Here is a 25406-nt window from a genome sequence, read left to right as displayed (position 1 = left end):
ATCTAATAGTAACCACTAACTTATTCGATTAGTTTTCATTTCGGTTTGTTCCAACAAAAAAAGTAACAGCCACTTTAAAACATTTTATTTGAAATGCACACTGATAAATATGTCACACAAGGTCGCTCTTTGATTAAAAACATGATTTGAGAAAATAGGCATTTTATATATAAACAATATTAAAACACACTGATATTATGTCTAACGTGATCTTACCGAAATCATCTTTTTGTGTACAAATTATAGATATGAAAAACAAGCAATTTAAATAGATATCAATGCCAAGACGTCCTCGTCGGCCTGATGCTGTTTCATGAAGATGTAGATTTGTCGTCCACATTAGAGCTTATTTTTATGAACGAGGTCCCTTCTTATAACAGCATTCACTGCAAGGAAAAATAAAACCATCATTAGTGCGTGCTTTTTGATAAAGTGTGCATTAATGAAGTGATCAAACCTCTAACACTAAGGATTAAACATCAGTTTGTGCTCCAGTCATGCTGTATGTGTTGTTGAGGAGAATGTGCTGAGAGCCATTTTCACCTGCCGGCTTTTATCAAGACATTTTTATGATGCACATGCATCACAGAGACGTGAATGAATGCAAGGTCGGTGGGACACTGCAGTCTGCGCATCACTGTAACTAACCCTCCACTAGCTGGCAGCACAGAGTTTAACCTCATCTCTTTATCTGGCTGAGCTTCCTGTTGTTCTGCTGAGGTAAGTTAGTGGGCTAAAAATGGAAAGTTTTCAGTCTAAAATTAGATTAGGGGACACAAGGGGTGGCGTTTACAGGTATAATCAGCTTGAAATAGAAGCTAGAGCGTTGGTGGGATGCTTTGTAACTCCTACAACATCCACCGCAAATACAAACATATCTGCATCCGTGGTGTGATTTTAAAATGTGGCCCACAACATCAAATATACCAGGCTTTACGAGAATAAACAACACAATTCAAGTGTATTTCCGAGTGCTTTTGTGATTGCATGCTATACTAAAGATCAATAGTGTGTCCTGTTTGTCCCCGTGTGTGTTTTAGGTCTGCGAGGAGCTCAATATTTAACAGGCTTTGGCAGAACCTGAGGCACTGACCCATATAGTGGCGCCTGATAAGAGTGGCATACATTAGTGGCCTCTGAAATAAACTACTGAATATCTGCTATCAACACACAACAACAGTGACATATAAAATCCTAAATTTAAATGAAAGTTAAAAAGCGATTAAAAATGGGGACAAACTATGGTTCTTAAAAGAAACAGATCCAGTGTCTGTGTGACTTAGGGTGAGATGAGAAAGTCTATAACAAAAAAAAAAAACCTTCCAAATAAATGAATACGAAGATGTTATGTTGCTATTTAAACTTTGCAAATATTTGAAGCAAAAAAGTATTTGAAAATCATTTGACGAAGGTACAAGAATGTGTATTAATGAGCTTTAATGAGAGAAAGAACTACAATTCCATGAAGCATTGCAAAAGACACATTTAAAACAATGGATAAATAAGAAACTACTAGAATATTTATATGTTATATACAGCCTATACAGTCAAAAGTTTGGAAACATTACTATTTTTAATGTTTCTGAAAGAAGTCTCTTCTGCTCATCAAACCTGCATTTATTTGATGAAAAATTCAGGGAAAAAACAGTAATATTGTTAAATATTATTACAATTTAAAATAGGCTAATTTTCAGCATCATTCTGTTTTGAATAAATGCTGTTCTTTTTAACTTTTTATTCATTAAAGATTCATGAAAAAAGTATCAGTTTCCAAAAATATATATTAAGCTGCACAACTGTGTCCAACACTGATAATAAATAAGCAGATTAAAATGATTTGTGATCATGTGACACTGAAGATTGGAGTAATGGCTGATGAAAATTCAGCGTTTCATCACAGAAATAAATTATATTTTATAGTATATTGAAATAAATACAATTTAAATTGGAATAATATTACAGTTTTTTTCTGTATTTTTCATCAAATAAATGCAGGTTTGATGAGCAGAAGAGACTTCTTTCAAAAACAAATGAATGATGTAATGATTCAAAAATTACTGCATCGGTACTGTATACCAGTATATAATATGTATATTAGGTTGAGAGCGTATTCTGTCATTCACAGCGCTTCATGGGAGTGGATGAGCACTAAATTGTTTTTTTTTGGCACAATTTGCCTTTTTCAGTTCTGTGATTGGAGGAGATTTGTCTGCAGAATCATGGGTGATGTAGTTTCTCACCAGGATTTGAGCTGTTAAACATGCTTATTTAAAAAAAAAAAGCAAATATCATCAGTTAACAATCTCGTAGCTCACAGTAGGTCTTGATAAGTTTATAAGTTATTTCTAAAAATCCACTTCCCTTACGAGAAAATGATTATGATTTAAACTTCCGGAACCTGACTGTTACATTCTAACTGAAGCGTTAGAATTGAGCACATTATACAGTCAAACCAAAATGTATTCAGACACCTTCAACATTTCTCACATTATCACAGTTTATTCGCTATAGTTTAGAAAATGGTATGACAAGAACTCAGTTGATATTTGACTGGTTTTGTCCATCCTTCAGTTAGACTGTCTCACACATGAATTATGTTGAATATCTGTCAGCTGTTAAATTTAACTACACAATTAGATAATACCAGTTTAGCTCAACCAATCACCAAGCAATGCTTCATTTAGTTCAGTCTGTGTGTAAAAACAGCATTAGCAATTAAAGAAAACACACTTGATAAGGTCAAAGTTTTTGAATACATTTGTGGTCCCAAATTTGTATAAATGTTACTGGTAGTATAGGGTATAATGTCACAGTTTACTTTATTTTGCTATCCACACTTACATAAATGAACTACAGTGTCCTGCACACACTAGTAAAAAATGATCAAAAATGATATCCGGTGTCTGAATAATTGGTTGGACTGTAAATACTGATTGATCAGAGTAATGATGCCCACAAACCATCATCCAGATAGGCCTGATCCAGGTTCTCCTGCTTGATGGTGACTCTGACAGGACTGATGTTCCTCTGGTGCTGTACGGGCAGGTATGTCTGCTGATGGCTTCGGGCGGGTGGGGACCTCCCTGTGGTGGGGGACGCCCTCGAGCCATACGCCTTCTGATGGGCCCCGGCGGAGCACAGATCAGAGACATCAAGGGTAGGAAATAAGGAGGCGGCCGTTTGGATGCTGTCACCTGCTATGGTGTGCTGGTAAGCGTTAGGCACAAACGTAGACACTGAGGTCACACTGTGTGTGGCCCCCATACATGAAGCATGACCCGGGGAGCCAGAGAGGATTCCTGGCATCTGGTAGCGAATGGATGCGTGCTCGAGGTGGTGTTGTGGGACACCAGGATACATGCCGGATTGAGGTCGCTGGTACGGCGAGCCGGTGGGCATCATACAACCCTCTGGAAGATGACAAGAGGGAGGAGAAACGCCCATGATGGGACGCACAGGACAGCCTAACTGTGTGTACTGGTATTCTTCAACTGGCTCTGCTTTAATCTGTGGCACTGGAAAGGAAATTTTAAAACTTTAAAACAAAAAAGCCACGTAAACTTGATTATTTGATGGAAAAGGAACCGAAGGCTGCACCTGAGAGGGGTGTGTAGGTGAAGTTTTGAGGCTGGCTGCATTTCTTCTTCCCGTTCAGCACGTGAAAGCTGACTCTGACTGGGTGGTAGATGTTGGGGTCCCGATATGGAGGGATTTCCAAGAACAGCAGGTTCTGATAGGAGCACAGCTTACATTAAACTTTTAAACACCATTATTGAAGACCATTGTGTGTTATTTTAGTTTGAATGCTTACAGACGTGCTTTTGTCTCTGTAAACTTGCGCCTCCGCCTCCCATATCTGTAAGTCAACTAAGACAATAAAACAGGCATTTGAATATAGAAAAAACACGCATGGAACAATAAATATTTGAAACATCATATTATCTTCTTTCATTCTTTACGAATAACGTCTAGAATCTTAAACAGATCCATATTTCCTTAACACTAGTTACACTACACTAATTATTTTGATAGAAATTAATACTTTTATTTAGCAAGAATTCATTCAATTGGTCAAAAGTGACAGTAAAGACATTTATAATGTTACAAAAGATTTCTATGAATGCTGTTCTTTTGAATGTTATAGTCATCAAATATTCCTGATTACACAAAAATATGAAGCAGCACAACTTGTCAACATTGATAATAATCAGAAATGTTTCTTGAGCAGAATGATTTCTGAAGGATCATGTGACACGGAAGACTGGAGTAATGATGCTGAAAATTCAGCTTTGATCACAGGAATAAATTACATTTTAAAACATATTCACAAAATTAGTGAGCTTAAGGGACTTCTTTCAAAAACGTGTTTTTTTATAACTCAGAACTAATTTACATCCGTTCACCTACACACATCCTTGTGTATTCACACTATTTATTGTTCAAAGCCACAACAAATAGCTGGTCCGTGACTTCTACATAAGCAACAGAGAGAAAGTTTCATGCATAGTGGATGAAACTCCCACTCTCCTGCTGTGTGACTTCTGCTCTGCAATGATCACTTTGAGCACAGGAAAGGAAAGAGACTCTTTGCTTGTAGATGCTATCTGTGCAGAGCAAACCACATCCTCTCGCACCGCACTGCACACCTAAATGGAAAGTGCTGCTAAAAACTTTGCTTGCGTCAGAAAGAGTAGGCAATCTCTATAGGATGTCAATGTGAGTCACGGCTAATATATGCTATTGTCCTCATGGTCGTTCTGTGACACTGAGATTTCACTCAGCTGTCACTCAAAATAGTCTTGACATTTTGGAACATTTCTGGTGTTTCCCCCAAATCAATCCATTAATTTTACTGAATTTAAATTTTACTTGTTTTTATTTAATTAATTAGACTTTTATTTTCATGCATCTACTTCCATATTATGTCAATGTAAGTGTCTTCTGTCCTTTGTAAAACATTGGTTTTAAAAATGCTATATAAAATTTTTTTAACTTGGCTTTATGTAGACTCTCAAATAATATGTTATTAAACTTGCGTGCATAATAATTGTAAAATAATGAGAAAACTGTTAAAAGTAGATTTAAAGATTTGAAGTTTATCACTTCCCAAAAGTATTTCATATCACCTACCAATAAACATTGTTCTAGAATTAACGTTATGTACAGTGCGTAGGTGTTGGTTGAGGTTTCTGACGTCTTTAAACACTGACAGACAAACTGGCGGGAATATGTGTGTTTATGCAAGCTTTGCAAGGCTTATCTTCTTTTTTGTTTCACTCTTGTCTTGTGTTATTGCAAACGTTGGCCAAACCAGACTGCAATCTACCATACAACCCAGCCTGGACCACCGTTTTTCTCAGCATGCAAAGCACATCAATACGACTTCAAACAAATCATATGCTAATCTTCTCCACAGATGGCTGATAGTGCCTGGAGAAGTCAAATATTAAAAGAGTTCAATGTCGATGGTTGGAGCTGTTAACACGCTAAAGCACAAAAATAGTAGTTGAAGGTCTACATCCACCATTGTAAACTTTTTTTGAAAGCTATTCATCCATGTAAAATTAGATTAGGATCTCCCTATTTAAATGTATACCTTCACAGATTCGTTTTCACTGAAACTGTAGACATAGTGAAGTTTGTGTGTCTTTCAGTCTAGAGATACAGAGTTTAAATAGCCTATAGCATGATTTTGATTTGAACAAAATGATTTGGATACTTAAAAATGTCTTAATGTTATTGTATCAGATAATAGAATATAAAATCAACAGCCATTTATTTTAGTTTATCATCTAATGCGATAGTGTTCAAACTTTTTTAAATGTGCCTTAATTGTCTGAATACACCAGTGACGACATCTCTGCTCTAAACAGCCACTGAAATACCCATTGGTGAAGTAAAAGTGTGACCAACCCTCTCAACGAAAAAGAGTTTTACTCACCATGCGTTTTCTCAAAGAAGATGACTTTGGACTCTGAAGTGAAGTTCTGGCCCCTAAGGATCATCTGCAGTCCACCCAGAACCGAACAGTGGTCCACGTCCTGACGCTCTACCGCTGGATGCTCATGAGCCGACCTTTGAGCTGTAAAACAACCCAAGGCATTCATGCATTTAATATTGAAAATATGATATTTGACCATTTTGAAAAACATGCATAAAAATGTATGGTTAGAATGATGAGTTTGAAATGAAAAGTTACAATGCGTACAGCACTCAATAGTCTGTGAGGCCACTTGGAGAGAGAGCCACTGGCCTCCGGGTTGAGGAACGTGGACACGGAAGACCATTCTCACTCGGGTGTTTTTCCGTCCCACATCCGTCTCTCCTTTCTTCAGCTCAATGTCGGCATTTCTCAGTTTCAGGATACCAGCACAGTCAACTCTAACATAGACATAGACATAGACTTAGCATGCAAAACTCAAAAAACACTGGATCTTTTATCACTTCCTGGTATCAATTTTTCTATATTCTAATAACAGAAACTATCTATTATCCTAAACTAGATATAGTGGAGGCTATTTGTCACTTTCTTTTTTTCAGAATATTTCTGCAGGTTTATTATTGAAAGTATTTTCTGGTGCATACCATCCAGGTTTGGCTATTGAACATTTCCACCATTGCAACTGGTCTGTTTTTACACTATATGGAGTAAGTTGTCATAATAAGAACCTGCATCATGCATGTTATAGGCTATTTAAAAGGTTTGCAGCTACATTTAAAACAAATATGAAGTATTAAACTGTTCACGATGCAACAAATGTAAAAGCTGCAGAACCACTGCTTTATAGCTGAATAAAATTTGTTTCATAATTGACAAATTTTGCAATATCAACACTGTTATTGAACGGAATTTTCATAATGTAGAGCTGCTTGTTTCATAACTGATTAAATTTACAGTTACTGGACTGACTTGCGCTAAATAAAGACACTATTGTCTTTTTTTAGAGGTGCTTTACAGCAGAATTTGAATTTGTCTCATATTTCATGAAGTTTGCATCATCGATTCTGTTATTTTCCTCTTTATTTCTGTAAAGCTTCCTTAAAACAATCTGTATTGTATAAAGCGCTTTATAGATAAAGGTGAGTTGACTTGACTAGCATTTGTAGAATTGTATATTTGACTCAAAACCTCACAGCTATTGAGATACAGAGCTTGAGACAATTTCCACATGTGACAACTAGCCCCGGTCTTCTTTATATGCTATCATTATCTTCTTACACAACTCTCATGTTCTCCTTGGGTTCCAGTGGCAACTCTAGGATTTTGGTTCCGCTCAACAGTCGCTCCTGACTGTTGGTGGTGACGGTCTTGCCGGTGATGCGGTGGACCTGGTAGAACGCGTGAGGTCTGAGGTTCCTGTCGTCAGCCGTGCCAATGAAGATCTGTAGAGCCAGCGGCTCCGTCCCGGTGTACCCTCGCAACTGAAACGGTTTATAAACCACAGTTTATATCTACACATGCTTTACACTACTCTAACAATCAAAGGCTGATCTAATATGTGACACAAGATACACTACACATAAAAATGTGTGATTGAGGTTGCATTACAAAAGATTCCTGTAACTGGATATTTAAATGCAAATGTTGCTCATTTTTAGTGTATGCATGAAGTCACAACACTTTTTGTCTTCATTTTCAACAGTAATGATGCCAATACTGATATGTGTGAGATATGCATACAAGCTGAGTGAAAGGTTTAGTCAGTGTAGATGATATGACATATTGGTACAGCGATAGCTAATTTCCCTAACCATAGACACCGAACTTCACGCCCGTAATGGGGAAATAACGTCACCACAATCATTGCATTATCTCTCTGTCTTCACCTCGTTTGTCTTATCAAGCTCTTCACAGAGAGAGTTTCAAGTCTTTAAATCGCTCACACAACCGTTTCTGCACATTTTCACACGCAGCGATTCTCAAGAATTGTCATATTCACTCCCCACGCATCCTTATAGAAACAAACAAAACCAACCTTTCCACCCTCCCACGGCTTTGCTTCTTCTAAATACACAGCTCTGTCCTCATTTTACCTGAACGACAGGATGGCCTCCGGCAGATGCTTTGACGGCCCCTCGGCTGCCCTCGGTCTCGTAGTGGGCCCTGTGATGTTGTCTGGGTTGAACGTCTATCCTGAGCTCATACTGTTCACTGCTGCTGGGAAGAGGCCAGTCCAGCGCAGGCAACGCAGCCACTGGCATACTGAGAGATGAGATACTGTTTAGTCAATCACAATAACCATCACAGATCACTGATTTACTAACTTCATAATAAGCAGGAGGATCTGGGAATAAAAATCCATGTGGGCCAGGACTGTAGATGTGCACACATTTGAATCTTTGCACTATTCTGGTTTACTAATTAAACTTATTGCTCAAAAGGTTGCTCTTTCAGAGCTCAGGCTCAAGACTTTGCCTCAGATGTTTCTCCCAAACTATATTAGAAGAAATAAAAACAGACACATTGATAAACTAGTCGTGCAGTAAAAGTATGAATATGGATAGCAGCTCAGCTCCGTTAATATTTGGAGAATTTGATTAGAAATGCTTGAGTTTATATTGAGATTGCTGACTTTTGATATTTTGATAAATCTGAGTACAAAATTTGAGATATTTTTAAGATTCTAGAAGAGACACATGTAAAACTGAGGCCTTTTTTTCAAAATTCAAAATTTGAGAAACCAAAAGTCTCCAATATGACTCTCCATTTAATATCATTGCTGCCGGGAGAAATTACAGATGTATTGGGAAATCTCATTTCCTATGGGTTGTGGTGCTGGTTATAATCAGTTGATTGTGTTTTTCCTCATTTATAAGTGTATAAAGGCAGCTGCTAAATGAATAAATGCAAGACTGTTGCTTTGTCACTGACTGATTGGTTATTGATCGGTTATTTCATACCTACAAACCCCTGCGAGAGCCTGACTGGACCAGTTGGCAGGCATGAAATAGCATGACTCCATAGCGTATTCTTTTTTCACTTCCGTCATGGGTGGGAACATGCTCGCCTGGCTTTCCGTGTAGACAGAATACTCTAGATTGGGTCTGACGATCTTAGTAGGGATCGGTTTAGTCAAGCTGCTGAGGTTGTTCAAGGAATCCTCCAAGTTTGCCAGTGCATAGAACTCGGGAGGGTCGTCTCGGACAAAATGGAGGTTTTGAGTCTGAACGTAGGTGCGTTTCCCCTGTGGAGAAGCCGAGCGAGAACGTGGAGAGGATGAACGGCGGTCCAGGACGGTGTCTTCTGTGATGCTGGTGCGAGGAGACGTGTTGGGAGAACCTGAAGCTTGGATGGCCTGCAACATCGGGCAAAGGTCGGCTTCAGTCACTCCGACCAGACTTCCTTCACCACCTCCGGGAGAGACGCATGGAGAGTATGTTCCTGGAGAATAGCCATCTGAATGCCAGCTAGTAGAGGAGGTGCTACTAGCAGGACTGAGGCATTGGTTCTCCCTGTAGGGCATGTCGTACCCTGGAACGGTGAGCATGGGCCGATTGATGTTCACAGGGTTGGTGAGGACATGGTCATGGTGGTGCAGGTCAGGGCAGGTGATCTCAATTCTCGGGCGGTTGCCTTGGATGGCTCCAGGGTGAGCGGCAAGCAAAGAGGAGTGACCGAGAGACTGTCTGAGATCAGATTGCTCGTAAGGGAGAAAGTCATCGGTGGGGAAATGGTTGGAAAGCTGGGCAATGGACTCTTCTCCGTAAAGAGAAGGGTCTTGATGAATGCATGGGGAAGTTTGATTGGTGCCATGGTTGGAGGGGACGCCAGAGTCATCAGCTACAAAAATAAACAAACAGGAAAACACATTATCAGTCATTTCACCATGTTTTAGCTGTGTGAATATGGTAAATGGAATATAGCATTATAACCAACTGAACATTTAGAATAGAAACTTCTGAACGTTTCCTGTAACTAAGCAGGCTCTTCTTTACTAATACTTGAAAACAAAACAGTTTAGCTGCAGAGAAAAGTTTCCACTACATTTTTGGTTTCACATAATGTGTGTAACCCACTTTTGAACCCAATGCATCGTCTACTCCAACTCAAAAACGGAAATGCAAAGTGTTACCGTAAATGTTACAATATTATGACGGTAATATTTAATTATTTGAATTACCTTGGAGTATCATAGTATGTGGTAATCGTACAGCACCATAGAATGATAAAGTATCATTACTGTACGTTACCATACTACTATTTTTGTAAGGTAAATGACAAATACAACAACAATTATTTATTCTGTACACAAGTAAAATAATTAGGCTAAGTTATAAGAAGATAGGGAAAATAATTGTTATGGGAGGAACGGTCTAAATAAAATTATGATTAACAATTAGTGATATTCATTCACTAACCTTGGTCATCTGGAGGTAAGTCGCCGCCAGGTTGGTTGTACAATAAAAATAATGGAAAGTCCACTTCTTCTTGACCGTCGATATTTTCGTATAAATTACTCATTGGATAAGTTTCCAAAACAACGCCCCCTTTAAAAAAAAGTTATTTGAAAAGTAAAAAGAAACGAAAAGGTTGCAATTAATCAATCCCACGATAATTTCCACGAAATAAAAACGGTTATAGCGATAGTTACGCTAGTTTCTAAGGCAACGGAACGAACTGTCAGTCAGCCGTGCTCGCGCTCTACTGATGAGTCGATAGCGTGTGAGAGCGCGAGAGATGCTGAGCAGGTTCCTGTTAGAAAAGAAACTCCCTCAGAAACCTCTGCGACCGAAACTAAGAATAAACCAAACGTGCATTCGATTTCTTGTTGTCAGAATGTTATAGAAAATGATCCAGAACACTCTAATAAGTGAAAATAAATTAAATAATTATTTAATGAGTTGAGCATCTAATTCATCTGTAGAGTAACATGTATTTTGACTCTAGGTTATGCTTTCATTGTGCTACTTGTTTAGAACAAATGCATGTATCGTTTCAATTACGATTTGGGCCTTTATGATTTAGGATAACCTGAATACAGGCTTACAGGTATAGTATATTGGAATAAATCGACTAGCCTGAGATCTATTCTCTGTCAGACTCTTAAAATCGCCCCAAGGATATTTTTAGAAATGGCAGATGCAAATGATGCGAGTCTTTGTTTTTACAGTGATTCCTGCCGTTTACACCTGTCCATCCTCATGCCACCTTATGCGTTCTTTAGCAACAACAATGGCTCCATCTACTGGACTGCCCTTGGAAAGCGTCTTTTTAATCAAAATGAGCACTTGATATGGCATTTCAAGCAGTGTGTGGCATATATATATCATAGGCTATATAGTACACACCGCATTTAAAACACATCTGCACTGCATGAGAAAGTGTAGGGGGAGAGTGCAACACTTTTTGCATTTCCTTGAGTTTCTCAGAGACTGTTTGTATTGGAAAGCCAACATTTTAATGAAATACCCACATCTCCTAGCCGCACACACACTGCTGCAACATGTACATATCGCAATATAAGTACAATTTATACTTGAATAGACAAAGTCAAATGTTGCAATTGACCCCGTAAGGAGAGGGTTGCACTTGCAACATTCGTTAAAATTTATTTATTTAACGAATATCATTTTCAAATGTATTTATTTAACTTGTGCACAGACAGGGTCTTCACTAAGTTAAATTTGCTGTATAAAGACAAAGACTAGTAAAAGGGGGAAAACATTGTCAAGTAACAAGTAAGGGTTTTGGTGAAGTATTACAATACATTTGAACTACAATAATATTTTTTAAATTGAAATCAACACACTGAAATGTAATAACAGACTGCTTCTGTGAAAGCTGACTGAATGCTGTGTCTTTAAGTGAATGTTGGAATATATTCTTGCAAGGTCATGTGGCAAATGTCAAAGTCTTTTGTTTTGCCTCAGACTTCAGTGTCCTGCCGTTATGCCTTACTGTATTTGCTGTTAACATCGGAACAGAGGGACACGCCTATTTGTTGTGCATCTCCTCTCTTGTGGCATACACTGAAAACACAGAACAGATCAGATGTATGCCTGCTCAGATTTTTACTTAAAAGCTGTTTACTTAAAAAATGGGGGAGATAACTGACTATTAAAAGGTTTCTTTACATAAAATGATAATTTTGTCATGTTATGACAAGATTTTACGTCAGTGTTGTGATAACAGACAGTTGCAACAGCCATGATAAAACTTGCTGTTAGCTTGACACAATAGTTTTTTGACACATGCTATGCCTTTTAGAAGCTAATAAACACTGATTAAAATGATGTGACTTTACATGCTTCAAGCAAACAGCTTAGACAGTCTGATAAAAAAATCTGATCCCCCCCAAAAAATGGTTTTAAGTCAGTTATTTATATCTTTTGCTGTAGTGTGTCAGTAGGAAATATCAGTTTACATTTCCAAACATTCTTTTTGCCATTAATAGTAATAATCCAGTGAGATTTGTGTATGCACAAGGAGTCTGACAACAGCCGGTGTGATCTGATCTCACCATCATCGAGTCCGTCTGTGGTTACATGAAGAAACAGAAGAAACTGAGACAGACTAAATCCAGAAGAACTGCGGGAACGTCTCCGAGACGCTTGAAGAAACCTTCCTGCAAAGCTACAGTACTGTGAGGAGCACTGGCACTTTTAGTGTTAAAATGCTGTAAAGTGAGAATGCTTTCAAAAATAAAATCACAAATTGAATTTATTTTTGATTTAACTTCTATTAACTAATTCAAATCAATATATGGTGTACGTGGCTTTTGTCCAGGTACACTTGCACATAGTTCTTCAGGGAGCTTTGCAGGAAGGTTTCTTCAAGCGTCTCGGAGACGTTCCCGCAGTTCTTCTGGATTTAGTCTGTCTCAGTTTCTTCTGTTTCTTCATGTAATCACAGACGGACTCGATGATGGTGAGATCAGATCACACCGGCTGGTGTCAGACTGCTTGTGCATACACAAATCTCACTGGATTATTACAATTAATGACAAAAAGAATGTTTGGAAATGTAAACTGATATTTCCTACTGACACACTACAGCAAAAGATATAAATAACTGACTTAAAACCATTTTTTTGGGGGGGTATTAACATGCCTAAGACTTTTGCACATAACTATATATATATGTGTGTGTGTGTGTGTGTGTGTGTGTGTGCGTGTGTGTGTATATATATATATATATATATATATATATATATATATATATATATATATATATATACTGTATATATATTTTTTTTTTTTTTTTACTTGGTCACCATTTGATGATGCATAATCATCCTGCACATGCTAAACTTGTATCTAAAAATGTTACAGTTTAAAAGTAAATGAACATTGTTCTTATAAGGGGTGCATCTTCCCCCCATGTTACCCTATCCATATTATAATAGGTTGTTAATCTGTTGTTTTTGCTGTGTCATCCGCCATGTTAACTGATTCAATAAGTGTTACTGTCAGGGGTGTTACTGATCCCCAAGTGTAACACCACTGACAAACGAGCATGCCACACATTGACACATTAATAAGATGCATTTCTTTAAATACTGCTGTTATGATGACCTTACATGACATTAAAACAAAAACAAAACAAAAAACACACAAATTAATATAGCACAGTAGATTTAATATGTGCTTAATGAGTATTTAAAAAAAAAAAAAAAAAGCATTTAAAAAAATTATTTAAGAATGACCCATTCGCGTCAAAGTAGCCCGTCTTCGCAGTGCAGCGCTCACGTGCGTCCGGTACAGAGAAAGTCAAACGCGTTCGTTCAGTGAGTGAGTGGACACCGGTCGGAGCGCGCGCTGGCTCCTGTTGCCACAGCAACCACTGAGGAGAAATCCGTGCAGCTTCTGAATCCGTAGCATTACCGCAATGAGGGGGATGTAGCAGTTATGCTCGGACAGATGGGACCTCAAGATTGACTGTGACTCACCATAAAGCCAAGAGAAAAAGAAAATGTGGCGGTAATGGACGACTGTAATATCAGACTGGAGCGACGACGCTTTAAACAACGAGCCGCAATCAGGACCTGAGGGTGAGTGTCATTGCGGATTATAAACGCGTACAGCTTATTATATAAACCGTGATTCTGTTCGTTAAATTATTAATGTGCATCAAATGTTTATATGGGTCTTCAACACATAATCACGTTTCCACGCGACGCATTCGAGGGACATTTTTTTTACGACGCCCGCCGAAACGCGACTTTTTCCCAAAGGCAAACGTGTGACACATTTGTTTTAATAATTAATTGCATTTTTCCGAGCTGTCATTTAAATATTAAAGCGACGTATGAGTTAGAAAAGCGATGTAAAATCGGCAATAACAAAACCTCGTACGGTCCAGCGATAGATATAGTTATTTACGTGATTAGCTTGCTACTACTTGTGTGTGTTTTTTTATTGCAAAAACTAAAGACGTTATCCAGTATCAATAGGCTGTTTTTCCTGTTGATCTAATAAAATTCATTAGAGAAACGATAAATGTAAAAATACCTGTTGGACCAGCGATGAACATTATAGTAGCTAAATGAATATATTTGAATCTAGATTATGCAAAGTAATTGCGGAGACTGTTGAAATCTTATTAGTTCGCTTGATATTATGAAACAGTATCTCACTTTAATGGTTTTATAAACAGCTCATGTAATTAAAGGTAATTTGCATAGGTTTTACTAATAAATTACTAGCTTAAAGCAAATCTCTCATAAGTCTTGATAGACTCTTAAATTAGTCAAAATCTTTCTCCCATCTGTACCCCAAAATAATTAATGAATAAAATAATTAGGCTATATGCCTATTTCTTTGATCACAGTATGCACAAGTCAGTTGACTAGAATTAAAGAGGTATTGTATTGAATACATGATATCAGACTCCTCACTAATGAACTGTGAACACAGTCATCGAGAGAACTAAGAGGGAGAGAAAGAGACTTAGCATGTTATATAATGTCTCATGTGGAGGATGAATTGTAATTACCTCATTGAAAATGCCTCTCGAACGCCATCATTAATGGAGTCTGCCACTTTAAAGAGTCAGTTCTAGATGCAAGACACAAACATATTCTTAAAACTATAATACATGCTTAAGAGCAACATAATTGTCTTGCTTTCACGAAGAACATGTGAGAGAGCGTGCAAAAGTGATTTGCACCTCAGAACCCCGATTATACTTATTTATGCCAATTGTGTTCAGTCCTGGCAATGTTCCTGATTGCAAAAGGCATGTCTTAGCAAAACCCAACGGCCACTTGAGAACAGGTTGATCGTTTACGACTTTTAGTTGATGTTTTTCAGGCAGTGGCCGGCATTACAAAACATCTCCCTTCCAAATCTGGGCCCGATGCAGATGTAGATGTACCCCTTCCTCCAGGAATCAGAAAGAGTCCTCTAAACTAGGCCACTGGTTACCTGTGTGGGGTTTAAACCTGCGCTTGAGGGAACAGAATGGCTAAATCACCACTGAGCTGTCACACAAAATTAGGAACAACTACAACAACAACAAAAAATAGTGAGCTTTCTACATAGGCACAGTCACAACAAAAGATACCATCTATACCTGTATCTATAACAAAAAAGTAAATGGATTAGATATGGTTGCACAATATACTAATAAATAGCATCTCTTCTAACGTGTTGAACAGATCTGTAATGCTTTTATAGTAGTTTACCTTCATCACAGTCTGATATGCTTCCGTTCGGTTGTCAAGACAAGGGTACATTTAGTGCTGATGTCCGGATGGCTCCGCTGGGTGCAATGAGTTGCTGTCAGTCTTGGCATAAATTACATTATTGGTCAAAATGAATTGATAGAAGAGATTTATTTACCTGTATTGTGCAATCTCATTAGTTTTGCACAGAAATCAAACGTAGGAGCATTGCTGGCTCATTCCTGTCAAGATGTTGAACTCAGTGCCAAAATTAAGATATTTATTTGACACTTTCACCCATTTGACTTTCTTTATACATATCCCAGGTCTTATATTGCAGTTCACATTATATATATATATATATATATATATATAATGTATATAAATGAAGAGTTCAGATGCAAAAGCCTCTAAGTGCCATCTGAAATTTTCTTCTAGAATGATAATTTTTATCAAGCTCGTATATTTAAGTTCAGTAATTTCACTTAAACGGCAAGGAAAATTACCTATTAATTGTCATTTCAGTGAAATTACTGAACATAAATATACGGGCTTAATAAAAATTATCATTCTAGAAGAAAATTTCAGATGGCACTTAGAGGCTTTTGCATCTGAACTCTTCATATATATATATAAATGTTTCCATAATCCTATAAAACTATTTTCATCTGATAAAATATGCCAGATGACTATTGTTATTACTGTTGTAATGCAGCCTTTCTAAAATCTTGCCAATAGTTAACAGTAATTTAATGCTTGTAACGGAAATGACAGCAAATAACAATAAAAATGAAGAAATGTTACCACTGATGCATGAAGAGACGCTCTTGAGGATGAACTTGACCTTTAGCCTCATCAAATGTGTGCCAGTGGTGTTTCATGTTTCAAAATGGATAGAAATCCAATCCTACATTTTTTGCTCATTAAATACCTTGTTATACTTGCAAAAACATCACGTTACATAAATACAGTAAGTTCTGGATGCTATTTAGGCCTATGTTGATTCTACATCTAGTACTGGTAGTGCATATTGTTGCTTTTTGTGTTGATGATTTTATAATTCTCCTAATTCTGCCAGTTTTAGATCAGTCCTTTTCCTGGAGATCATTGCCTTCCTGCAGGATTTAGTTTCAGCCCTTTTACCCGCCTGTAATTCTCAAGCATCAGTTACACATCTAATGTGTATTTGTTTTACACTAGCGCAAAAAAAAAAAAAACCTTCCTGTCTTGGTCGTAATTACCATAAATTAGAGATTACAAAGCGTGATGTTCTACTCAAAGTCGTTCACGTCGTCGGACTGACAACCAACGCTTCCAACACCTGAATGAATCTTCAACGGTCAGGTTAGTTAAACATTCATGACTTGCTCAATATGAATTTTAATGCATTTGAAAAGAAGAAACAGATGGGTGTATTACTTAATTTTTAGGCCACATGTAGTTATGCCCTTTTAATGTTTGCCATTAAATAGGCTTTATCGGCATATCTAATCTAACTGAACTACTTCAGTCATATTTGGTTTGTAAACATTGGTTGTCAGCCAGTTTGACTTTAATGACTGATCAATGATCCTTAACATGCGCATCTAGACTCTGAATCCAGAGCTTTATTCTTTTGCTTGAAGTTGTTATATACTCTAGAGATTGCACTTAATTAAAATAGCTGAAAATAAAGGATTATATGTTCCAACTAACATGTAAAATAGGAAGCATTTCAGAAGGGCTGCATGCTCCTCAAAAGGCTGACGTAAACACTGGAGCCGGCAGGTGAGCTGGTATTATTTATGTAACCCACAGCACCAGGACACAGATGGTGTTTTCCTGTGAACGCCCTTTGCATCTTTATTTCCGCTTCTCTCACACAAACACATAGCCTACACACAGACGCAATCGTCTTCTGTCGTTACTGGCACTACAGGTCACCAAAGCAAAATGATGACAAACACCAATTGATGCTTTTCATCATTTTCACTATTCAGATTCAGTTATTTTAGAAACCTGACACTCAGACATCCTGAACAGACAATGATTTAAATGGATAGAAATTGATTTTTCATTACAGACCTCAGGATTGAGAGTCTGAGAGTGAATCTCCCAAACGTCAATTTCACCTCCAAAATAATAATAATTAAAAAAAAAAGATTTTTTTTTTGCATAAAGACAATTAAGCCTATTTTAGGACCCCTAAGATTTTTTTTATTCTGACATTATCATGACAATTAAGCAATTTTTTTCTGTTTTATTTATTATTATGGTCATTTTATTACTGTAATGCAGAAGTTAATTAAATATGAAGGCAGTATAACAAATACATATACACTGCCCAGCCAAAAAATAGTAATAATTGCTGTTTGGATTTAAATAGGCAAATGCTTAAAAGTCTATGATTGGATCTGATGGAGTAGGATTTGATGGAAATAAATGTTGTAATGTTATTTCCATCAAGAGGTGCATCAGTTTTTGGTCAAGATCTTGTATCGTCAATGCAAGAGTCCAGCACTCTGTAAAGTCTCCTCCAGCACATCCCAAAGACTTTCAATGAATTTAAGGTCTGGATTCATTCATGTGTGAAAAGGATTCTTCATGCTCCTCCCATCCATTCTTTCACAACCTGAGCCTGATGAATCTTGACATTATCATCCTGGAATATGGCCATGATGTGTCTTCCTACATGTTTGTTTAAGAAATGAAAAGCTACACACTCCATCAATTAGGGTTAGAAGAACTATATAACATGCAAGAAACAGAATAATCACTGCAATATTAATCCAATCAGACTCCAATTAAGCATTTGCCTATTTAAATCCAAACTGCAACTTTTTATATATATAATATTTCTTATTTCTTTAATACCACTCGGACATGTTTGTGAAAGACGTGTTCCATAAATGCAAGCATTAACTAATTTAGGCAGATGCAGATGCTTGCCAGTTCAGGCTGCACGCACTCCAGTTTCTTGCCAATGTTATTTTAAAGCCAACATTATCATAAGTGCAGATCCAGCCTCTGAATTTCAGCATCACACAAATTGCATTTAAAAATAGCACATTATTAATCTGAACAAGAACCTTTATTTACAAGCCACTTGAAAACTGCAGCCATGATCTAAGCATAACGCAGTTAACATATTCCACTGCAAAGGCATTGATTACTCAGCTAAATGTAGATGTGCCTTTAGCATGTATTGACTCGCTGCCGTTTTAATGGCAAATAAAGTCTGTGACGGTAGCATTCTTTTAACCTTCACTCCCCTTACTTGATCTTGGATGTCATATTTGACCCACTGGCTTTTATTCAACAGAGTGTCTTCTGCCATTTATGTGACCTAGCTGAAGAACCCTTAGAGACAAGCTGCCATATAATGTCAAAGTCATAATTTCAGTGCATCTCTGTGTCCTCGACTGTTGGACTTGAGTGTGTGACAGTCCTTATCACAGTCATCAAGGTTGGGGGGGCTGTATCCTCTAGCGCCGTACGCATGCTATTTATAGACCGGCTTCAAATTCTAACAACCTGCGCTTTGAGACATGGAAAGAAAGATGGAGGAAAAAAAACAAAACAATGAAATGTTTCGTTGTGGGAAATTAAATTTGAATGTTCACCACGCTCTTGTTAGGTTAACATCCACTTGCATCACTTGTTTGCCTCTCATTGTCAGATTGCAGAAAGTCACGTCCACAGTGAATCAGGAAATACAGGAGCTAATTACGTATGCAAACAACTTTATACGCCCTCCGTCAGCCTTCGCTTGAATGGTTTCGACACACCTACGCTTGCCGAGCATCTCCTTTAAACGTCCCCTCTGATCAATAAAACATCTAGAAAGATGTAACCAAATATCTGAGGTTCAAGTTTAAGAATTTTTCATTAAAAAAAATCCATGATCAATGATCAGCCATAAATCTGAATACTGGGAGGGACAACTATAACTGTGTTTGGAGGGCAGTGTGCATGCTCACACACGCCCACCCCTATGTTGACACTGTTATACGCCTGATAGGAAGGGCTTGACGAATATAAGGGGTTTTTAGCAGTGCTGGCTCAATGACATTACAGGGGTTTTACTCACAAGAGGTAAGTCTAGATGTCAAGCGTTCTTCACTTCACATAACACAAATTTTGATGTTTTTGAAACAACTGCATTCTTATTGTATCTAGGCATCACCTCTGTCTCTTCTGTTTTTTGTTTTTTTTTGCAGTATGAACGAAGATCTTCAAGAACTCCAAGGACAATATGAGCTTTCATAGTTGAAGGTCATAATCAAGTGAAGCCAATACTGAAAGAAAATATCAGTTTTCAGGATGATTCTGCTGACTTTCTCTGAAACTGCGATTCTTCCACCTCATTCCAGAATCAACTATGGATAACAACACAAAAATATGCACTTTTGCCCAGACTCTGATTTCACAGGAATTGGCAGACGCTTGACAAGCCCTGCGATGGAATATTTTTTGGACCTCTCTGGTGTCAACTATATTTATTTATCTTTTGTCTTTCTCTAAAACAAAAAAAAAATGCTGGAAAAACCCACGTAAGTTTCTGAATTGCATGCGAACAGTGAATGAAGATTCACTCATTTAGCATGCACTGAATTTCTGTATTGTATCTTTAGCATACTTTGCTTGTCATACATATATCAGGGTGTCATATCTACATGTACACTATGTTAAGCTTTCTGTTAGGACCTCTAATCAGCATTACGTGCTGCAAGCTCTTGTAAAAAATGAATTTGAGCAATTATTTTTGAAGAAAAACAAACACAAAGCAAAAAAACAAAGGCTACCAAGGACTCTGCTCAGGTGCGGCTTCTACAGCACACTAAAATCTGCTTAATTTGAACATTCGCACCTGCTTCCCGGCTCTTGCCGCACTTCATCTCTCAGGATGAGCCAGAAGTCAGACTCAGAGACCGAGAGCTCGCAGGCGCCTGTGATTTACACAGTAGAGGAACTGGAGTGCAAGATCTGCTACAATCGCTTTGACACCCGGGCCCGCAAGCCCAAGGTGTTGAGCTGTCTGCACCGCGTCTGTGCCAAATGTCTCAAGAAGATGGTGGAGCTGGACTCTTCTCCGAGTATCATCAGCTGCCCCTTCTGTCGCCACGAGACTCACGTCCCTGACGAGGAGATCTGGCTTCTTCAAGACGACAGCAACATTCTGGCCATCCTGACTTACCAGGACCGGGCTCGTAAGAGTGGCACCGCACCCAGCGGTGAGGTCCTTTTGACGCCCAACAGCCTGAGTGGAGGAGAGCAGGCCCACAGCTCCTCCGATTGCCTCGTCATCACAATCATGGAAGTCCCTGGAGAGTCTCAGTCCTCTGAATCTATGAGCATGCTGAACATGGTGCGCTTGTATCGGCCAGCCAGCCTGGACTCCTTGCCTTGCCACCTACCCGTGCAGAAATGTCGGGCGTGGACGTCCCGTTCGGTTCCCCGCTTTCTGATGGGTTTCCTCTGCCTGGTGTACTTCAGCTCGCTGCCACTGGGGATCTACTTGCTGATGATCCAGCAGCTCACGATGGGAGTGATCCTGGTCAGCCTGGTGCCCTCCACCCTGGTCCTTTGCGTATTCTACGGCTTCTGCCAATGTTTGTGCCACGAGATCATGGAGGCCATCGCCACATAGCACCCTGCAATCATTGGGCTGATACTAGCAAGACCTGTAAAAGAACAAAAGCCAAATGACTGATGCGTATCCCAGACACACCACATTTTTTCCGCCACACCTCACTATACCAGCATCTACCAGTGAACTCCTTGTAAATCACCTCACATTGTATGCAGGGCCAACTATACTTGTTTTTAGCCGCTAAAGCTTGATTAGCAGCAGGTATTGATTTTGGACTGTGCATCAGAACGCTGTGGTTTTGTATCACGTCTAGCTCACCCAATGGGTCTTCAACAACTGTGATATAAATAACACGCAACAGAGAATGAAGTCCTTCCACACTTTAATATGGAAACCACAGGATGTGTTCAATAATTCTAGATGAATTTGTTCATTTTCTGTTATCTATCTGTGGTATAATTTCAATCATTGTCTCAATGTTCTCGTTGAAGTTCCTAGTTGCCTTTGTAAGGCATGTCAATGGCCAAGCTGTAATGTATATGTAAAGTAAGTGATTTTGTGTTTGTCATTGCTATGAGAATGAACAAATACTTTAAAGCCACCTGTTAGATATTCAATAAAGATTCTTCCATATCTAACACTAGATAAAACTATCAAGTGCACTTACCATACTTGGAAGACTTGCTAGATTATAGTTCTGGAAAAGACAAGAAAAGCATACATTGCTTTTGCAACTTATCTAAAATATCATAGCTATTAATGAATGCTTTATATACGAGGAATACCCTCCTACATCACAATTTTGAGTGTGAAGCAGATTATAATTATGACTAAGGAATTATGTGAGTGCCTATTACAGCTTTGCTGTTTTGCTAACTGAATGAACTAATATTCTTGTGTTGCTCAGGAGACTTAACTCATGGGAGCGTACGTGTTGCATCAAGCGAGACACAGCTTTCAAACAAGCCCAAGTAATCACAAGAGAGTCAATAAAGGATCCCCGTCTGTTCCTCCACAATACCATACCACTCTCCCTGTGGACAATTAACTTAACAGAAACCACTGTGCACAGCACACACAATATCACACACACACATATATATATACAGACAACCGCACTCACAAAAGTCATTATGCATGGATCTCTTGATCTAAAACCTTGTCCTCCCAATGCTGTATGTATAAAAAGAAAGAACTCTGACATAATCTACAGTGCAAGGTATTCTGGGAGCATGGACTGCAAGGTTTGGGCCTAATTTTAACAAGTGTCCCTGAAGACCGGCCTCTATAAAAGCTTGTGAGCATACGAATACAAGGAGGTCGGCACAAGTGTCTCAGACGGATGTAATCGCACTGAAAAACAGGACTGTCAAAACGGCTTGCAAGTTTCAGAGGGCTATGAAATCAACACGGATATCTTTGAGGCTCGGTTAACTGTAAGTGTTTTGTTTTTTCATTTAGTAAAATGTTTGGTATACAAATGCATACACGTGTAACCTTTAGTCTGAACTTATGTCAAAATTACATTAGAAATAAGGTAAAATAAGAACAGTCTACTTTTTGTTTTTAAAACCACTTTAAAACAAGAGGCACAAGTTTGCAATGAAAGCCAAATCATTTATGAGTGTAGAAAGATATGGTTGTGGTCTCTTCATTTGACTGAGATTAGATTAGAAAAAGTTAAAAAATAAAGTTTAAAATTTCATACATTTAGTTAAAGGAACACGCCGACTTTTTGGGACTTTAGCTTATTCACCGTATCCCCCAGAGTTAGATAAGTCCATACATACCCTTCTCATCTCCGCGCGTGCCGTAACTCTGACGCACCCACCGCTAGCCTAGCTTAGCACAAAGACTGGAGGTAAACAGCTCCAGCTAGCATACTGCTCCCAATAAATGACAAAATAACGCCAACATTTTCCTATTTACATGTTGTGATTTGTATAGTCACAGTGTGTACAAATAACAAGGTCACATGAGACACAGCCATCTTCTAACCGTATACATACTGGGAACTATATTCTCAGAAGAACTATATACTCTGCTAAATAGGAAAATGTTGGCGTTATTTTGTCACTTATTGGGATAGGAGCAGTATGCTAGATGGAGCCGTTTACCTCCAGTCTTTGTGCTAAGCTAGGCTAGCGGTGGGTGCGTCAGAGTTACGACACTCACGGAGATGAGAAGGGTATGTATGGACTTATCTAACTCTGGGGGATACAGTGAATAAGCTAAAGTCCCAAAAAGTCAGCGTGTTCCTTTAAGACAAAAATCACCCCAATTTATCTTTTAAATTATTTTAGTTAAGAATTGGCCAGACCCATTCTGAGATTGTAAGACCAACAATAACTCTTAAATATTTTGCCAAGTTTAGGTTGGTCACAACACAAGTGGTGATGAATCGCTGGCGGCAGTCAGTGGTGGAGATCCAAACCAGAAAGAGGCAGGTGAATGAATGTGAACGGGCACAAGCCGCCCTGAGCAAAGTGACAGCCTGCTTCCAGCAAATGGCAACCTCCTTGGGGAGCAACATTGACGGGAGCTTCCTTAGAGAGGAGCTGGAGGAAACCAGGATAGTAGCTCATAAAATATGCTCAGGTAAGACAGGACAAGTAGAAACAAAAAGACAAGCAGAACAAGTACTTTAAAAAATAAAAGGGAATCAGTTTGGTGATGCTAGCGGTGCAGAAATTTCACATTCTCCTTTCAGTATTTTTCTGCACATCAGCTGGCCATATTCAATTACGCAACATTCAAACTGTCGAGAGTTGACTTGATCGGCTCGTGTTTCAGGGCTTCACCGGAGGCTGCTAGCTCTGCTGACAGAAATGGAGCAAGGACAAGAGGACAAAGAACAGGTTGAACGACTTTGGGTGATCTTCTTGTCCAGCTTGGAAAACTTCCAGCAGGACCTAAAGAAGGTCAGAGCCTTGCAAGAGATATTCCCCCTCACCCAGCGCAGAGATCGACAAGCCCTCGTCAACGCCGGTTATGCAGGTGGAACTTCAGAAGTCGCAGCTCGAGCAGCGATGGTACAGACGCCATGGTTATCAATAGAGGAGACGGAAAGGCCAGACCAGAAGACCCACATAAAGGAGATTGACGTTCTGCTTGAAGAAATGTTCCAGAGAGTTAACGTGCCACTGTGGTCTATTGAACCCACACAAGAAGCTGATGGTGGGCAAGAGGAGGATGAAAGTTTGGAGGACATGACGGAAGTGGAGGTGGTGTCTCAAAATAATATATCAGGGTGTTGCCAGCACCACAACTGCAAAGTAGGCTGTCTGCTATGTCTGCTCAGCTAAGAAACTGGGTGAACTAAAAGTTTTGAAATTGAGACATGAATTCTGCAATAACAGAGTCAATTGTTGACCATTATACACTTTAAACCAGGGATGTCCAATCCTGCTCCTGGAGGGCCACTGTCCTGCAGAGTTTAGCTCCAACCCCAATTAAACACACCTGAACCAGATAATCAAGGTCTTACTAAGCATTCTAGAAACAGGGTTCCCACTCTAAACCAAATGTCAAATTCCCTGACTTTTCCCTGACTAAAAAGATGAATTTCCATGACCTATAATGAACGGCAAAATGTGAACGGCTGCGAAGTGCACCCTCACCCATATTTGATAGCTCAATAGTAGTTTTACAAACTTTACATTTAGCTTTTCTGTCGTCTACTTTTAACACCCAGTCTTTAAATTGTTCATTTTGTAGCCAAAGCTCTTGAAATTTACATTTTCCTGGCATGTTTGCCTTAGTCGAATGCAGTCACCTGTACCTGTTAACTAAGTGATTTCCAATTGGGCGGGAAGGGAATAAATATGGCGCTCAAAATAGCCTAAGCACAACAATACAGAAAGATGTGTGAAACAGTGCGATTAAAAAAATCAGTATAGAAAAATTACATTTTGATAAATTGAAACTAAAATTTAAAGCAACAAACTAAATTCCCTGATATTCCATGACTTGGACAAAAAAAAAAAAAAAAAAAAAATTCCCTGACTTTCAATGTCTGGAATAGACCTTTTAAAATTCCATGACATTCCAGAAATTCCATGACCTGTGGGAACCCTGTAGAAACTTCCAGGTAGATGTGTTGAAGCAGGCTAGAGCTAAACTCTGCAGGACAGTGGCCCTCCAGGACTGAGTTTGGACACCCCTGCTTTAAACCCTTTAACTTGATCATTTTTCAGACTATAATTATTTTCTGTGGCTGGTTGCATAAG

At 38.6% G+C, this 25406-nt stretch overlaps 3 protein-coding genes across 3 annotated transcripts; 2 read left to right on the top strand and 1 right to left on the bottom strand.

The window, feature by feature from the left end:
* Positions 1-68: 68 nt before the first annotated feature.
* nfatc2b (nuclear factor of activated T cells 2b) lies at positions 69-10665 on the bottom strand. Its single transcript, XM_079883448.1, has 10 exons — positions 10360-10665; positions 8902-9781; positions 8035-8203; positions 7220-7422; positions 6209-6381; positions 5942-6082; positions 3812-3867; positions 3598-3730; positions 2961-3515; positions 69-386 (listed from the first exon to the last, which is right to left on the bottom strand). The coding sequence occupies exons 1-10, from the start codon at positions 10460-10462 to the stop codon at positions 340-342; spliced, it is 2460 nt and encodes an 819-aa protein (XP_079739574.1). The 5' UTR covers positions 10463-10665; the 3' UTR covers positions 69-339.
* A 3022-nt stretch (positions 10666-13687) lies between these two features.
* Positions 13688-21818, top strand: LOC307165472 (E3 ubiquitin-protein ligase RNF182). The gene is made up of 2 exons (XM_079883109.1): positions 13688-13991; positions 19805-21818. Exon 2 carries the CDS (start codon positions 20491-20493, stop codon positions 21232-21234), a length of 744 nt encoding a protein of 247 aa, XP_079739235.1. The 5' UTR covers positions 13688-13991; positions 19805-20490; the 3' UTR covers positions 21235-21818.
* An 84-nt stretch (positions 21819-21902) lies between these two features.
* LOC307165473 (regulator of G-protein signaling 9-binding protein) lies at positions 21903-25062 on the top strand. The gene is made up of 3 exons (XM_079883110.1): positions 21903-22613; positions 23552-23775; positions 23971-25062. The coding sequence occupies exons 2-3, from the start codon at positions 23574-23576 to the stop codon at positions 24480-24482; spliced, it is 714 nt and encodes a 237-aa protein (XP_079739236.1). The 5' UTR covers positions 21903-22613; positions 23552-23573; the 3' UTR covers positions 24483-25062.
* Positions 25063-25406: the final 344 nt, after the last annotated feature.

Source organism: Squalius cephalus, assembly GCF_949319135.1.
Source record: "Squalius cephalus genome assembly, chromosome: 10".
In the NCBI taxonomy this organism is placed as follows: domain Eukaryota; kingdom Metazoa; phylum Chordata; class Actinopteri; order Cypriniformes; family Leuciscidae; genus Squalius; species Squalius cephalus.
This window is presented reverse-complemented; position numbering and strand designations above follow the sequence as displayed.

Coding starts and splice junctions, on each gene's coding strand:
- LOC307165473 (XM_079883110.1), top strand. CDS start 23,574: ATGAATCGCTGGCGGCAGTCAGTGGTGGAGATCCAAACCAGAAAGAGG. Junction 23,776..23,970: donor AGCTCATAAAATATGCTCAG/GTAAGACAGGAC, acceptor CTCGTGTTTCAG/GGCTTCACCGGAGGCTGCTA.
- LOC307165472 (XM_079883109.1), top strand. CDS start 20,491: ATGAGCCAGAAGTCAGACTCAGAGACCGAGAGCTCGCAGGCGCCTGTG.
- nfatc2b (XM_079883448.1), bottom strand. CDS start 10,462: ATGAGTAATTTATACGAAAATATCGACGGTCAAGAAGAAGTGGACTTT. Junction 7,423..8,034: donor GAGGCCATCCTGTCGTTCAG/GTAAAATGAGGA, acceptor AAACCGTTTCAG/TTGCGAGGGTACACCGGGAC. Junction 3,516..3,597: donor CACCTACACACCCCTCTCAG/GTGCAGCCTTCG, acceptor TTTCCTTTCCAG/TGCCACAGATTAAAGCAGAG.